The sequence below is a fragment of the Salvelinus sp. IW2-2015 genome, linkage group LG1, assembly GCF_002910315.2.
Source record: "Salvelinus sp. IW2-2015 linkage group LG1, ASM291031v2, whole genome shotgun sequence".
NCBI classification, from domain to species: Eukaryota; Metazoa; Chordata; class Actinopteri; order Salmoniformes; family Salmonidae; genus Salvelinus; species Salvelinus sp. IW2-2015.
Genome location: NC_036838.1, coordinates 5500823 through 5518030, shown reverse-complemented (window position 1 = coordinate 5518030; position 17208 = coordinate 5500823). Strand labels below are relative to the sequence as shown.

General features: G+C 40.9%; 1 protein-coding gene across 1 annotated transcript; it reads left to right on the top strand.

The window, feature by feature from the left end:
* The first annotated feature begins 557 nt into the window (after positions 1-557).
* On the top strand, positions 558-9406 carry LOC111953935 (E3 SUMO-protein ligase CBX4). The gene is made up of 5 exons (XM_023973451.2): positions 558-870; positions 1060-1103; positions 2166-2231; positions 4008-4074; positions 4797-9406. The coding sequence occupies exons 1-5, from the start codon at positions 802-804 to the stop codon at positions 6195-6197; spliced, it is 1647 nt and encodes a 548-aa protein (XP_023829219.1). The 5' UTR covers positions 558-801; the 3' UTR covers positions 6198-9406.
* Positions 9407-17208: the final 7802 nt, after the last annotated feature.

Here is a 17208-nt window from a genome sequence, read left to right as displayed (position 1 = left end):
TTGTTTTCTATCGGGGTTATATGCTCAAGGTACCATTTATTGATCTGTATCATTCAGTTGTGGGCTACATAGGGCCTACCAGATCCATAATGAACTGTTACATATATTTATTTTGGAGTGGGACCCCAAAGTTGCATTTCAGTAGGCCTATTGATGATGAGTCACTCACACAATGACATTCCTTTAATTTATCCATCGGTCTCAGCCTTAAGGAAACCAGGGCTGTGTCCTTTAGAAATATCTAGCATACACTTGTAACAATTGTGAAAACGGTAATGAATACATTAACAAATAGGCTACATTAATTCAAATAGATCGAAGGAAATGGGCATGGAGCATAGGCAATGGCAGCCTTGATTCCTTTTTTCATGATTTGCATGACATGCGTAAAAGGCAGTAATTGCGTAAAAGGGAAATATTCAGTTACAATTCCCAATTTGACATATCATAACACATTATTATCCTTTTCATAGYACCCTCTTGCAGTTCCATTTCACCCTACACATCCATGGGCTAAAAGCATGAAACTGCCCCAGCCCCCAAAAGCGCCTCCTCCTCCTGACGTCACATCAATGGCTCTTTGCATGAACTGTTTTCTGCAATCCCTTCTCGTGTGCAAAGCAAAACGTATCGCACTGCCGCTGCCAACGAATTCCGACTAGAGTGAGAGGGAAAGAGAGGGAAGATCGGAGTGAAGGGAAATCTCCCGTATCAATTTGAACGACGGAAAAACAGCACAAAAGCGGGCAGGGTGACATTTTCTACAGCCTTTGGAAGAGAAATCTTCCCCTTGCATCGAAAATGGAGCTACCCGCCGCGGGAGAGCACGTCTTTGCGGTGGAGAGCATCGAGAAGAAGCGTAATCGAAAGGTTTGAAAACACTTGAAATATATGATTGCTCAATATCCACAAACAGGGWTATTTGGTATCGCTATGCAATATATTGCGTAATTGATGGAAGTAAATTRTGTTGTTGTTGTGATTTTGCAGATAGACTATAAAATGTCAAAGAACCGCTTATAATCAAATTAACCAATATGTTCTCTCATCTCCGTATAGGGGAGGATGGAATACCTAGTCAAGTGGCGAGGATGGTCTCCAAAGTAAGTTAGCTTTGAAAATACTATAGCCTACTTTAGTACTACCTTAGTAATGCAAATTCATATTTCAAGTTTTCAAGTGTGTGTTGGTGTTTGTGTGTGTGTGTGTGTGTGTGTGTGGCGCGTGCGTCTTTGCGCGCGTTGAAGCGAATGTTTGATTCGATCGATGGCGCTTAGGATACCATCACTAATTTATGTGTTGAGCGAAAATGAAGGTAACGTGGGGTAACTAACCCCCAAGAACATTTTCTAGTAATTAACTCTTAAAATCTTATTTAAATTAAATAAATCTAATAATTAAGCAAAATGGCATTGCACATCTCACTATTAATGTCCTCACTATGAKGTTTTGATTTAAGGTTCCTCTCTTTATTTTCACACCAAATCAYGCCCAAATCATCCTACAGTATAAAGAAAATGACTGTAACTCAATGAAGTTATTTGTAGATGATTTGGACTTGCAATATGATTGCCCTAATGGTATATCTATAAAAAGTTTATAGATCTAACGTAATTTGAATATATATATGGGGAGGCAGTTACCCCGGGGGCTTGTTACCCCACGTTACCCTAATCACCCTCATGATTCCCATAAAGTAACCGATTTGCTTGTGTTGACTCTCTGAAATATACTTCCTAGCAATTATTAACACTTTATAATGACCTATTTCCAGAGTATAGGCTACACTTTGCTCTTACTTTATTACATATCTATCAATAATATGCATAATGTTTAGGTTTTGATATAGCCCTATTTGGTCAAGACTGACTGCTAACTGTTAACAGCTAACCTGATTACAGAAGTTGCCTAGCTACTTTACAACGGATTCCGTCAGCGACCAAGCAGATGACGGCCACATTTGATATATGGTTATAGTTTGGTTGATAGAAGGCGACCTCTGTTGATATTAATGTCTCGCTCTCGCTCTCTCTCTGTCTCTGTCTCTGTCTCTGTCTCTGTCTCTCTCTCTGTCTCTCTCTCTGTCTCTCTCTCTGTCTCTCTCTCTCTCTCTCTCTCTCTGTCTCTCTCTCTGTCTCTCTCTGTCCTACTTTCTGTCTTAATAGATATAACACATGGGAACCAGAAGAAAACATTCTCGACCCGCGGCTGCTTGACGCTTTCCAAAACAGGTGAGTTTGACAGACTCGATTTGACGTGCCGACCTTGTGTAGTCAATGGGGGTGGGGGGCGCTGCTCTGTGCGTGTGCGCGCACAGCGCACCACTTCTATCCCGTGGTGTGCGTAAAATGTGCCCTAATTGAATTACATTTTCCTATGGCAATGTCAAAACTTTTCAAATCCCTAAAAAGGGCATGATGCAATCACAAGTAAAAACGTTTTTTTTTTTTTTATCTCAATAGGCCTACAATAGCAGTAGGCCTACAATAGCAGTAGGCCTACACAGTGACCACACAAATCGGATTGAAAACATTCTTGAAAGATTGCGTATGACTGTTACAATTTTGTGGTCGGCCATATTGGACAATGAATTGTCCCTATGTGATATTCTTAGGCCTATAATAATAGATTGATTGATTTTAGTTTGCCCATACCACAATAGGCTATCATCTTTCACAGGCTGTATGCTTATGCAGACACCAGGGCCAAATATTCCTTGACAGCATGCTTTGTCTTGTCCCCCATCCCCGCTTCATCTCACCATGTATTGGATGARGAAGGCACTGAGAACAACATTAGACAAAAAAGTGCCCTAGGCTTCTAATTATAGGCGATATTCCTGTAACAACCGTAGAAGCTTCCGCTTGAAAACACCGTTGTGCCTTTTCAAGATGTCTTGTTTGCTGGACAGGCGTTACTGTTAACCGGTAATTGCTAARCCTCCCGTGGGGGGGTTTTCTGGACGTGAACACAYAACTACAACTGCACTATGGCGCAAAAACCATGCAGTGACTCGGCCTGTCGTCGGGATTGCTGTCATCCTCTCCCGGCGTGTGCGCACACCAGCTTTTAACAGAGACCGGTCACTCAGTAGGGAAAATGTTGACGGAGGGCGGTGTCTGTTTTCGCCATTATCTCTGTCTCTGAACGGGGGAGTTTTTATTGTAGCTAATTACGTGACTCTCCAGGGGCCTCACCGGGCAGAGTACCAGGCTATGAAAATATACTGAGTCGCCACGGTAATTAGATGTGCTCGAGGAGGAAGGGGGGGTGGGTTGACAGCAGTACTCATTGGGTATTGAATTACTGCTCTTGAGAAAGCATGGAAAACAGTGGACTATAGGAAAAGTATCCTATCCACCAGTTACATAGTCTATAGATGTGTAGTTCATTCAGACCCTGAATCTATTCCATCCTTATATGGATTGAATGTTGAACTGGAAAACTATTCATTCCATGTGGAAATTATTTTTGTAGTAATACAGATTTAGTCCGGCCTAAACCATACATTACTTGACATGAGAAGGACTTTGATATGCAGCAACGCTTGGTAAACAAGTAATAAGGTTATATGCCTGTAAACTCTACACTACATTAAGTATGATATTTGTAATTCGTGTCTCATGGGTTCAGTTAGAGGATCTAGTGGTAAACATGGGGATATGACTGAGGGGTATTGCACTGATGTTTCATGTCACCAATTAGGATTAAATTGTGCATGGGATTTTCCCTTAAATTACGGCATTGCATTAGTGTATTTCATTATTGTTAGTACATCATCATTGCATTAGCAATGAAAGTACTTTATTGTGTGTGTAGTCCCCTTTTTGTAGTTAAAGTACTGGATTCTGACCTAAATACAGTTTAAATTCCAATAAGATTTGAAATATCAATGAACCCCCCCCCCCCCCTGCTGCCTAACTCTGTTACATTATGTTGTTAACTACTAAATCATGTATTATTGTGGATGGTTTGAGTGACATGGTGGTGTTTTCTCTCTTTCACAGGGAGAGATACGAGCAGCTTATGGGATATCGCAAAAGAGGGCCAAAGCCAAAGCACCTGATCGGCCAGGTGAGTCTTCACATATTTTGGAGGGTGACAATTAACTCCTTGATTACTATACATTTGATAAAATACATGTTACTATTAATGTTACTGTAAGAGATTACGAGTAAATCTTTGCCATCCAGCACTAAGACCAACACATTATTTAATTGAGACAGGCTTTATAAGAATTCTAAGTCCTTTATAAGACTACAGAATAGGTGTTAAAATCTGAATGACTATCATATAGATTAGGGGCACATGCTGTTGATAGACTGGGTAGATTAGGTCTCCAAAATCTCTTCAATCTTAAAGCAGTGACTGAAAAGTACATCTAGACATCAATCACAAATCGAAAGAGCAAAAGGAACCCCCTCTAGGTAGTGTTTTTTCCTCTCAGGGCGGTGTTGGTGGTAACACATAGGAGGAAGTCAGTGATGGGGCACAAAGCAGTCTATGGCATTCCTCAGAGCTGAGGTCAGAGCGGCTATAGGAGCCACTCTGAAATGTAACTCTGGTGGCCAGGAGGGCGGGAGGGCTGACAAAATATGTATGAAAGGCCCTCACAGAACTAAACACAAGTTTMGAACTAAACACAAGTTTAGGGCTCAGGACTCACTCAAAGGTCATCTAGAGGGCACCATTTGATGATGGCATTTTTCTAACCTTCATTACAGAGAGAAAGTCAGTCAGATAGTCATGTCAACAWGTCCGCTCTATCAGTTAACTAACAGCTGTGTTTTTCTCAGGTCCCGTCCTTTGCCCGGAGATCCAGCGTTCTCTCAGGCCTTCAGGAGACCACCCTGGACGAGGACAACCGGCAGAAAGTGGACCCCATCCAGACACTGCGCTCGCAGACCCAGCAGTACCAGCTGAACAGCAAGAAGCACCACCAGTACCAGCCCCTGCTGGCCAAGGAGAGGGAGGCCGARCAGCAGGCCAACGGAAAGAAGAAGCTCTACTACCAGCTCAACAGCAAGAAACATCACCACTACCAGCCTGACCCCAAGATGTATGACAGCACCCAGTGCATGAAGCCCAGGGAGGCCACCAAAGCTCCAGAACTGCCCACCAACCACAGCTGGAACCTGCCTCCTGCGCTGCAGCAGAAGTGGGTCCGGGACAAGGACTCTGGCTGCCTGAGCAAAGTCAAGGATATCACCATGGAGCTAAAGAAGCTTCCGGCTCACCTCAACGACCACAGTGGCGAATCGGAGCAGAGCAAGGCCACGGCCAAAGAGGACGCACCGCTGTTGAAGGCCAACGATGTCAGCGACAGCAAGCTGAAGATTGTCAAGAACAAAAACAAGAATGGACGCATCGTCATTGTCATGAGCAAGTACATGGAGAACGGCATGCAGGCGGCAAGGATTAAAAACGGAGATGTGGAAACMCTTGACGAACCGCAGCCGGACAATGATGATGATGCTGCAGAAAATCAACTTGAAAAGATGAGGCTCGTCCAGAAACTGGGTCTCACCAACGGATTCGCGAAAGACTGCAACAAAGACGTTAAGTTACACGTCCTCAACTCAGGATCTAACGGATCTAACGTATTTAAGTGTCCTGCTGAGAAGGTTGACTCACCCAAAATGGAGCTTAGTGCGACAGAGCAGCCCCTGAGGCTGACCACCAAACCTAACCTTGCCCCTTGGCCCTTTGAGATGGGAGTTCATAGAAGGACTCAGCCAGTAAACGGCTCCTCTCCAGCCCTGAAACGTCACCTTTCAGAGGCAGACAAGGGCGAGGACCGGGGTGGCTGTAAACGGTTTCTAAACTCCCGGAGTATCAGTGCACCCTGCACTGTGTCCTCACCGCCTCAGAGCAACTCCATGGACCAAAATGGCCACCATAGCCACAATGGCCACCAGGACTATGACTTCCTGGAGTCTAACCAGGACGAGCCCATGGACCTCAGCTGTGTGAGGTCCAGAGGGGAGGCTCCAGTTCCCACAGAGACACAGGTGGCTCCTTCTGCTGAGGAGGAGAAGACTGCAGAACAGACAAAACCRCCATTGGCTATCACAACAGAACATACTGTGGAGGAGGAGCCTTTTCCTTCATTCAAGCCTTTCCTTGGGAATATAGTCATCACGGATATTACAACAAACTGTCTCACGGTGACATTTAAGGAATACGTTACAGTGTAACGAAGCTGAAAAAGACGATCTGAGGACGAGGGACTAATAGCAAATGTGTGAATATGTACAAATGTGTGTTGGAACATATTGGTATTTTCAGATGTTTGAATGTAAATAAGAGCCCTTACAGTTTGCATTTAGTGGGGTTGAGATTCATTTTGTTTCGGGTTCCTAACCCTTCTATAATTTGTATGTACGTAGCTTTGGCTATCATTCTCTAAATGAGCCCCCGAGTTCTTGTCATACTTGATGATGTAAGCTTCTAATTGAGTTACAAACTACTTTAGTATATGCTATTTGACAAATGGTATCAGGGCTCAGTGAAAAAGCACTTACTCTTGTAAATAATTATTTACTTTTTATAGAGGCTTTATATCCGTTTTGCTTTACAGTCTTTGTTTAAGGTCTATATATTGAGAAAGAAAAAGTCTATATATTGATTATTGGTAAATGACACCCTCTTTCGGTTTATTTGCCTGTGTGTGGTGTTTGTGCACGCAAGTGAATACGTGTGTGTGTCTGTGCGTACATGTGTAGCGAGGTTGCAAAATGATGGGCCGTGTTTGCACATGTGCAGTACTAGTCAAAATTTGGACACAACTACTCATTCAAGGGTTTTTCTTTATTTTTACTATTTTCTACATTGTAGAGTAATAGTGAAGACATCAACACTATGAAATAGCACATATGGAATCATGTAGTAACCAAAAAAGTGTTTTAGATTTGAGATTATTCAAAGTAGMCACCCTTTGCCTTGATGACAGCTTTGCACACTCATGGCATTCTCTCAACCAGCTTCATGAGGAATGATTTTCCAACAGTCTCGAAGGAGTTCCCACATATGCTGAGCTTTTCTTCGACTCTGGGGTCCAACTCATCCCAACCCATCTCAATTGGGTTGAGGTCTGGTGATTGTGGAGGCCAGGTCATCTGATGCAGCACTCTCCTTCTTGGTCAAATAGCCTTTACGCAGCCTGGAGGTGTGTTTTTGGGTCATTGTCCTGTTCAAAAGCAAATGATAGTCCCACTAAGCGCAAACCAGATGGGTTGGAGTATCGCTGCAGAATGCTGTGGTAGCCATACTGGTTAAGTGTGCCATGAATTCTAAATAAATCACTGACAGTGTCACCAGCAAAGCACCCCCACACCATCACACCTCCTCCTCCATGCTTCACAGTGGGAACCACACATGCGGAGATCATCCGTTCACCTACTCTGCATCTCACAAAGACATGGTGGTAGAAACTAAACATCTCAAATTTGGACTCATCAGACCAAAGGATAGATTTCCACCGGTCTAATGTCCATTGCTCGTGTTTCTTGGCCCAAGCAAGTCTCTTCTTATTATTGGTGTCCTTTAGTAGTGGTTTCTTTGCAGAMATTTGACCATGAAGGCCTGATTCACACAGTCTCCTCTGAACAGTTGATGTTGAGATGTGTCTGTTACTTGAACTCTGTGAAGTTTTTTTTTGTGCTGCAATTTCTGAAGCTGGTAACTAATGAACCTATCCTCTACAGCAGAGGTAACTCTGAATCTTCCTTTCCTGTGACGGTCCTCATGAGAGCTAGTTTCATCATAGTGCTTGATGGTTTTTGCGACTGCACTTGAAGAAACTTTAAAAGTTTCTGCATTGACTGAGCTCCATGTCTTAAAGTAATGATGGACTGTCATTTCTCTTTGCTTATTTGAGCTATTCTTGCCATAATATGGACTTGGTCTTTTACCAAATAGGGCTACCTTCTGTAAACCAACCCTACCTTGTCACAACACAATTGATTGGCTCAAACGCATTAAGAAGGAAAAAAGTTCCACAAATTAACTTTTAACAAGGCACACCTGTTAATTGAAATGCATTCCAGGTGGCTACCTCATGAAGCTTGTTGAGAGACTGCCAAGAGTGTGCAAAGCTGTCATCGAGGCAAATGGTGGCTACTCTGAAGAATCTCAAATCTAAAATCTATTTTGATTTGTTTCACACTTTTTTGGTTACTACATGATTCCATATGTGGTGTTTCATAGTTTTGATRWCTTCACTATTATTCTACAATGTAGAAAATAGAGAAAAATAAAGAAAAACCCTGGAATAAGTAGGTGTGTCCAAACTTTTGACTGGTACTGTATGTGTGTGTTTGCAAGATGGACATATTCAAACAAGGAAGATAGAAGTCCATTGCTTGGACAGATCAGGAGAGCCAAACAAWCAGGGCCTCCCGGGTCAAACTGCACAAGTCAATGAAGGAGCTTAGAGTTAACATGTACTTTGCACTGTTGTAGGCTGGCTGAGGGGGGTGAATGGCTGCTGCGAAGGGGGTGGCCTTAGCCTCTTATCTGAGGTTAATGTTTAGGAAGATAGATATTACTGGTTTCAATTATTGTAAATATGTGAAATACCCACTAATATCATTCATTCCCTGTAGTGCTGTAACAATGTGGCATTTTAAATATCAATTCAAGTCCCATTGGCCTAGTTCTTTCTTCAAGACCCATAACATGGATATTATTAATTTAAAAAAATAATGCTATGTTTATAATTGATCCTATTTATTGTAGCTATTCACCATTAATGAGAAACATGAAGGGAAGTTGGAAATGATCTATATCGTATTAACTTTAGAAGGTCTTGCACATCAACTAACAATCACATTGACATTTTGTTGAAGTAATGATGAATTCACCTACATGTCATATTCAGAATGTAAACTATGGGTGATTAAATCAACATTACAGTTAACACAGGTGGTCTTTAATGTTCAATGCATTTAAGGAAATGTCCGGCTATTCTTTTGTTCACACCGTTTTCTTCATTCTCCGTCATGACTAGAAGCACAGAAGTCATTATGRACSATGTTCTCATAGCCTGCACTCTAATACTCATGAGTTTGATAGGCCTATGGCCTTTTGTGGGCTTATAACACTGTTAACTTGAGCCTATAACAGTTTTATAACACTGTTAATATTTCAATTGCATTCAGTGTTTTCATTTCAAGGGCATGGTATATGGTACCCTAGGCTAGTCTGTAGCCTATTCTGGTATCATCAAAAAACATGAATTAATGGGACCTTCTCAGTGTTCTGTTTGAAAASCCTTACAGCACATGGTTCTTCAAATATGCATTGTAACTGCTTTTAAGAGGGACTTTGTTGTTTATGTGAGCAGACTAAACTGAAAAGGCTTCTTCTGATGTGTTTTTGCAAGAATAAAATTGTAAGAAAGTTATGGGGCGAATCTCTTCTTTTTGGGCTACGTGACTATGCATGATCAGATGTTAGGGTGATGCAGATCTACATTGTTTCGAGGGTGTCTTCGGGTGAGCAAAAGACGATGAACTGCGGTCTTGCAACACAATCTTGTAGAAACCGCAGGACTTGCTTCTTGCACTGGAGGTTAAAATAGATGCAGTACTAACCTCGCTTCCTGGCCTGCTGCAGGGCTGGCCCTAGCCTTTTGGGAACCCTAAGCAAAATTTTGTTGGGCCCCCTCCACTTTGCGGGCAAAACATTTTTGTGGCTTATTGCCATGTCTTATTCCAATGTAATATGGTGAGTGAGAGTGACTAACCAGTGGTTTAAAGTACTTAAGTAAAAATAAAAGTACTACTTAAGTAGTTTTTGGGGGTATCTGTACTTTACTTGACTATTTATATTTTTGACAACTTTTACTTTTACTTCATACATTCATAAAGAAAATGATATACTTTTTACTTCATACATTTTCCAGGACACCCAAAAGTACTTGGGTTCATACACTTATCAAGAGAACATCCCTGCTACTGCCTCTGATCTGACGGACTCACAAAATACATGCTTTGTTTGGAGCGTGGCCCTGGCTATCCGTAAATTAAAATAAACAAGAAAATGATGCCGTCTGGTTTGCTTCATATAATTAATATGAAATTATTCATACTTTTACTTTTGACACTTAAGTATATTTTAGCAATTACATTTACTTTTGATACTTAAGTATGTTTCAAACTAAATACTTTTAGACTTTTACTCAAGTAGCATTTTACTGAGTGACTTTCACTTTTACTTCAATCATTTTCTATTAAGGTATCTTTACTTTTACTCAAGTATGACAATTGGGTACTTTTTCCACCACTGTGAATAACTATAGAAATGGGGGCCCCCTGGAAGTCAGGTCCCCTGGAAGTCAGGTCCCCTGGAAGTCAGGTCCCCTGGGCACGTGCCCTGCGTGCCTGGTCAGTAATTCGACCATGGTTACTACAAGTTTAGATACATGGCCTAGACTAATTCACCAAACAAACAAAAAATTGGGGAGGTATGGAGGGGTGTCGCTTATGCCTAGGGCCGGCCCTGCCTGCTGAGTTGAGATTCTTTCTTGATGCACAAAGGTTAGCAGCAGGCTAGAGAACTCTGTAGACATATGTGTTGGTCACACTCATTATGCAATAGTGCTTTAAGTTGTGTCAAAGGCGTTGGGGCAAATGCATATAGGCCTAAGGACAATCACAGTAACCTAACTTCATGCTCTTTTACAATAAGCTCTCCTAGTTTCAGATGACATCTCATCCATGGTCAGTTTCAAATAGATACACTGCCGTTCAAAAGTTTGGGGTCAATTAGAAATGTCCTTGTCTTTGAAAGAAAAACACGTTTTTGGTCCATTAAAATGACATCAAATTGATCAGAAATACAGTGTAGACATTACTCTTAAGGATTGGTCCCTTTTTTTCAATTTTCGCCTAAAATGACATACCCAAATCTAACTGCCTGTAGCTCAGGCCCTGAAGCAAGGATATGCATATTCTTGGTACCATTTGAAAGGAAACACTTTGAAGTTTATGGAAATGTGAAAGAAATGTAGTCGAATATAACACATTAGATCTGGTTAAAGATAATACAAAGAAAAAAACAACTGTCTGTATTTTTTTTGTACCATCATCTTTGAAATGCAAGAGAAAGGCCATAATGTATTATTCCAGCCCAGCTGCAATTTAGATTTTGGCTACTAGATGGCATCAGTGTATGTGCAAAGTTTTAGACTGATCCAATGAACCATTGCATTTCTGTTCACTTTTGTATCAAGACTGCCCAAATGTACCTAATTTGTTTATTAAAATAACTTTTCATGTTGAAAATTGTGCACTCTCCTCAAACAACAGCATGGTATTCGTTCACTGTAATAACTACTGTAAATTGGACAGAGCAGTTAGATTAACAAGAATTTAAGCTTTCTGCCAATATCAGATATGTCTATGTCCTGGAAAAAAATCTTGTTACTTACAACCTTATGCTAATCGCATTAGCCTACGTTAGCTCAACCGTCCCGTGGAAGGGACACCAATCCCGAATAAGTTTTTAATGTTGTAAATGACTATTGTATGCATGATTGCGTGATGTTTTTATTGGCCAGTCTGAGATATGGCTTTTTCTTTGCAAATCTGCCTAGAAGGCCAGCATCCTGGAGTCACCTCTTCACTGTTGACGTTGAGACTGATGTTTTGCGGGTACTATTTAATGAAGCTGCCAGGTGAGGACTTGTGAGGTGTCTGTTTCTCAAACTAGACACTCTAATGTACTTGTTCTCTTGCTCAGTTGTGCAACGGGGCCTCCCACCCATCTTTCTATTCCGGTTAGGGCCAGTTTGCGCTGTTCTGTGAAGGGAGTAGTACACAGCGTTGTACGAGATCTTCAGTTTCTTGGCAATTTCTCACATGGAATAGCCTTCATTTCTCAGAACAAGAATAGACTGACGAGTTTCACAAGAAACTGGACAAGAATACTGGACAATTTTTTTTTTCTTCTTTCTTTCAAAAACAAGGACGTTTCTAAGTGACCTCAAACTTTTGAACGGTAGTGTATATACAGTAAATGTTGAAGGACAGTATCTTATCTAATTCCTTATTCCAAGCTGACGAAACTCAACTCTACGGTGAAGGTTGTTTCTGATGAAATCCACCAACTCCACCTATTCACCCAAGGTCAATACTTCAAMATTTTAAAATTATGAAACACTTACCTTGTACCTATGTTTGTCATCTGTAGTTGCATGCCTTTCTTTGTTTGCTGAAATCAATACTTTTGAATTAAACATTAATCAAATACAACCACGGACTGTTTCCTTGTTGGGATTCAATTAGCACATGCACATTTGTGCTGAGGTCCCATCTTAGAGCAACAGCAATGAGCAAAAAGTCTGCGGTTGTATATGATTAATGTTTATTGAAAAAGTATGGATTTCAGCAAACAAAAAAAAGGCATGCAACTACAGATGACGAAGAAAGGTACAAGGGAAGCGTTTTATACATTTGCAAAAGTGTTGTATTGACCTTGGGCAAATGGAAGTAGTCAGAGCTGAATTCCACAAAGCCTGGTCTCTACTCAACTCTGTTGCTGGAGTTATTCAGAGACTTCCTTCACGGTGGAGTTGAGTTTAGTCAGCTACCTTCTTCCAGGGTACAACCCCATAATCCATGGTTGTTGTTCACATGTGAGTAAATGACTGAGTTTCTAGCCTAGGCCTATGAAATCCACCTTGGATGCATATGGTTTCATTCACAACGTGGATGAAGCTGTCCAACAAAACGGTTTGTCAATTTGCAACTGAAGAAAGAAAGCCTATTTATCAACACACGTAAGGCCAATGAGGCCTTTGTCGCTTATGTAGGCTAATTTGCAAGCATATTCATTCGTTTTGTTGCAATCAGGTGGCTCCATGGGCTTGTAGCCTACTTGCAGAAGTTGGCACAATAATCCAAAAAACAACATTCAATGGATGGCATTATTGAAGTATTACAATTGCTATATAATTATAGGCTGCAGGCCTATTTCCATCGAGATGATTTACCATGGTGCGTCATTGAACCATTTCTATTGAAGGAAGACATTTATACTCCTCCTATAATTCCTCATGAATTAATTTAACCTTGAAAACTATGCAGATACAATTAGATCTATAGGCTACGCTCAAATAGCTTATACCTTGTAAGTGGGGGTGACGCAATGTTTAGCTGATCAGACGTAGGCCTAAGAAGGCTATATGACCCTGAAAAATCCCAATCCTCATAAATCCGTCATTGCCCACAATAATGGGAATGAATAGGGTGAAACAATTATACAGTTGCAACTATCTCGGTCTTCAACTAACCAACTTGATCTGCCTCCTCATGCCAACTCTTCCCCCCTGCCAATCCATTCTCATAAATGATTTTGAAACCTTTTGATGTTACATGGACAATGTGGTAACAAATTGTAAAAAGCAGGGTATSTAGCTACAAAGTGACCTGCAAAACCGGGTTTTATGGCATGTTTTGTAAGTCTAATCATTTTTCCGAATTGCAGAGATTGCTGCAATTACTTCGCATGCACCTTTGACATTAATTTCTCCAGAAAAGGAAAACGTGGGTCCCTGCCCTTAGGTCTATTTAAAAAAAAGTTTGGTATACTTTTTGGTCCAATTTGTTTGAAGTAAAGCATGTCCTCTCTCTAACCTGCACCCCCTGCACACACCCCCTGCACACACACACACACACACACACACACACAAACACACACACACACACACACACACACACACTCTCTCTCACACACACACACACGCTAAATTGCAGATTGACAGGAAATCTATTTATTATAGAAGCATTTTCCGTACTGGATTGGAGTGATGATATTTGTTTGTTATTTTACAATGGCACTGAAAGTTTTCTAATTCATAAATCCATCAGCGGTTGCTGTGTATTTCCTGGTTATTTGTTCATGCATGATTCAAATGTAATTGTTTTGTCTATAAAGCCAATGTTTCTGTGTACCCTACATATTTGTCAGTGTTGGCAAACAAATGTTGACATTTTGGCTTATATGGTAGCCTATATAGGCTATGCCCTGCATTTGCCACAATGCTAAGCTAATTTATGTGGGAAAATATGACAAATGAGCTCATCCTGTGGCCGATTTATCATCCGTCTTCCCCTATTTGTCATGCAGTTTTTTTTAGATAGTAGATTTACAAACGCAACTAGGGACAGTATAAAGAGTGTGAAGAATTCAAGTTAAATTATCATCAACATGGCGGACTGACTGTAAATAGAGTCGTCGCAGATGCACAGTCGAGAGCAAAAGTTGCCCTTAGCCCCTACGCCTCATTGCGAAACTTCAGGGATGATGTGTCGCAAAAACCCATCGGCTTGATAAACCACAACCGCAGTGCAGAAGCCTTTATTCTCGACCATTTTATTTCATTCCATTGCCGCGGAGCCCCCGAATAAAAAAAACTGCTTTCGACACCTTAACGCACGGAGAACGAGAGAGAAAATGGCTGTCTCTTTTAGTCTATCCATCTTATTTTTTTATCGAGGTTTTAAAATGGGCGCATGTGACAGCACCGAAACGGATGTCAATTAAATAAACGAGATAGCTTAATGTTATGAGGTTAATATCTGTAGCCTAACTGTCTGGAGACCATAAAGTAAAAAATGTTACCAGCCTGCCAACGGAACAAACCCAACCCATTTTGTCAAGTGTTGGCTATGTGGCAATATAACAAAACTATGAACGTTTGCTTTATTACATTACATTATTAGATAAATGATGTTCTTGTTGCCTTCAACCACAGAGATATAGATATATTTTATAATTGTGTTCAAATTCCACACCCCTATCCGCGAGAGCGGTGATCACTTTTGGCAGTCTATTTCAGTCATCTCAAAATGTTCACACATGTTGTTGTTTTTCTGCAACCAATGTTACTTAATTTAGGCCTATACATTCCATTCTCTGTAAATTGTTCCTATGGGAATTTTATTGTTCTAAATTATGTTTGGAAAGGATTGACATTGTGAATATGCTAGTCTATGGTAACGCGCTGGGTCTTGTGGATTTAATGTGTTTGTAAATCAAATGAAACTCAGTGACATTTTGTACCATTGATTATTTTCACAGATACCCTGGCTGGCCTTGTAATTTATACAATTAAGCTCTATCGAAACAAACAGAAGTTGCCTATGCCTCKTTCCCTCCCTCTGCGCACACATTCCACATCCCTCCTCCTTATCAGCAAAAAGTGTAACATTGAACTTTTGTGTTGGCACAATTGTGTGGACGGAAATGTGATCTCGGTTAAAGGCCTAATGAAAATAGCTTGAAGGTCTTGGTTATAGATGTGACGTCCTTTAATGACCAACCGGACGAAAATAAAGGTGACATTTTAATTATGTCCGATGCTAAATGTGACAGCTGTTGGCCAAGCTTTTAGACAACTAGCCCCAAGAAGTTGTGTTGTTATGCAAATCTAAACAAAAATAGTTGATACGCGCAGAGGACTTGAAATGCATGATACCTGTKTGTGATGGTGTGTGTGTTTGTGTGTGTGAGAGAGAGAGAGASAGAGASAGAGASAGAGASAGAGAGACAGAGTGCGTGTGTGCGTGCGCGCGCGCTTGTGGCAAGTATGTGTTCGCGTGTCTGCATAGAAGACGAGAAATTAAGATTCGTTCTTCCCCTTGTACATGATGTCCTTGCCTTTGCATGATGTTTGTTTTTTTCAGCTTTGCTGAGCGCCGGGTAATGGCGGTTGCCCAGATACGAGCGAACCAATAATCTTCTAACAGGTCGACCATGCACCCATATATGGCTGCAACCACTGCTGCACTCCAGTCGCGCGGATACCAATGCTTACCCCRAAGAGTCCCGCAGCCCGTTTTCCTCCSGTAAAGCGATGCACAAAATTCATTCCTGGCATCATGTTTGCCCGTGGAAAAAAACAAGAGACAAAATGAAAACCTAATATTAATGTATATGACGAATAATAACACGAGGGACGGTTCAATAGCCCATCTARCCTATTTTCTGCATGTCTTTGTCCTGTACTGCTTCTATCCCAACGGGGATTTTGAGATMATTTACATTAGGACATGGCTTGTAATTGACTAGATGTTGATGTGTTTGCATGGATGCCGTCGTGGGCCTAATTGATATCATAACAAACAATGCAATAACATGCATTGATTGGCAAAGAGGGGGTCTTTTGTTTCAACCATATCCATTGCAGCTTATCCATTGCAGCCTGTCAGCGCAATATTGCCATTAGCCTATTGTCATTCCCAATGGATCAGGATGGACCTATAGGCGTCTAATTAAGCAATGCGGAGTCTGTTCCGTGGTTTAGGCATGCAGTCCGCATTTGAGATTTGCTTTGTGTTACTGGTTGCATGGACCTGCATGTCTCTATGCTTTAGGGTGGTCCGCTATGAATTAAAATTGACATGCATGCTACACTGAAACAACCATTAGGCTGTCTCAGTTAGGTTGTTCAATTATACGTTAGGCCTACCTCTTCTCTCCCTTCCTGTCGAGCAATCGGGAACGGGTATTTAAGTATTGTTTATTAGTCAAGATCTGTGATTTGAAATAGATTATGGCTGGGTCTATCAGGGAAACAATGTTATAATAGGCCTATATGAGTTGTCTCCTAAACTAGTTGCTCACGAGGGCCAAATGATCCCAGGGAGTAAAAGCCTATAGTCTAGAAGTATAAGATGAAGGCTTTCGTGATCTTTGCAAGCTTTGACAATGTAAACGTATTGAAATGAGACAATGCCAATACCAAAGTTGTAGGAAACGTTGTCGCTCCTCACATGTGCAAATACACTTTGACCCTAATAAAGGCCGAGATCTGAGATATRTTTTAATCAATATACTTTTTGTCAAATAGTTGTGCGTCCATCTCAACTCATGTGTTGGCCTTAACAGCAATATTATCCGATTGATTATCCTATCTGATATAGCTTTATTTATGTGAATGGGCATAAATCAACCTAATTAGGACCTCATCATTCATTTAAGCCTATATTCTTAAATGGAAGGATGTTTGTGTTAAATGAATGCCTTTTTGTTCGTGTAATTTAGTTCATAATGTAGGCCTATAAACGTTTTGGGTAATCAATCTTAACTTTTGGAGTTTGTTTTCTTTAAGGGAACTTGGCGACGAGGTYTGAATTAATATGACGTTTCAAGAGGATATGGTTATCTTATTGTTATTCCTCAATTAAATATATTTGCGAA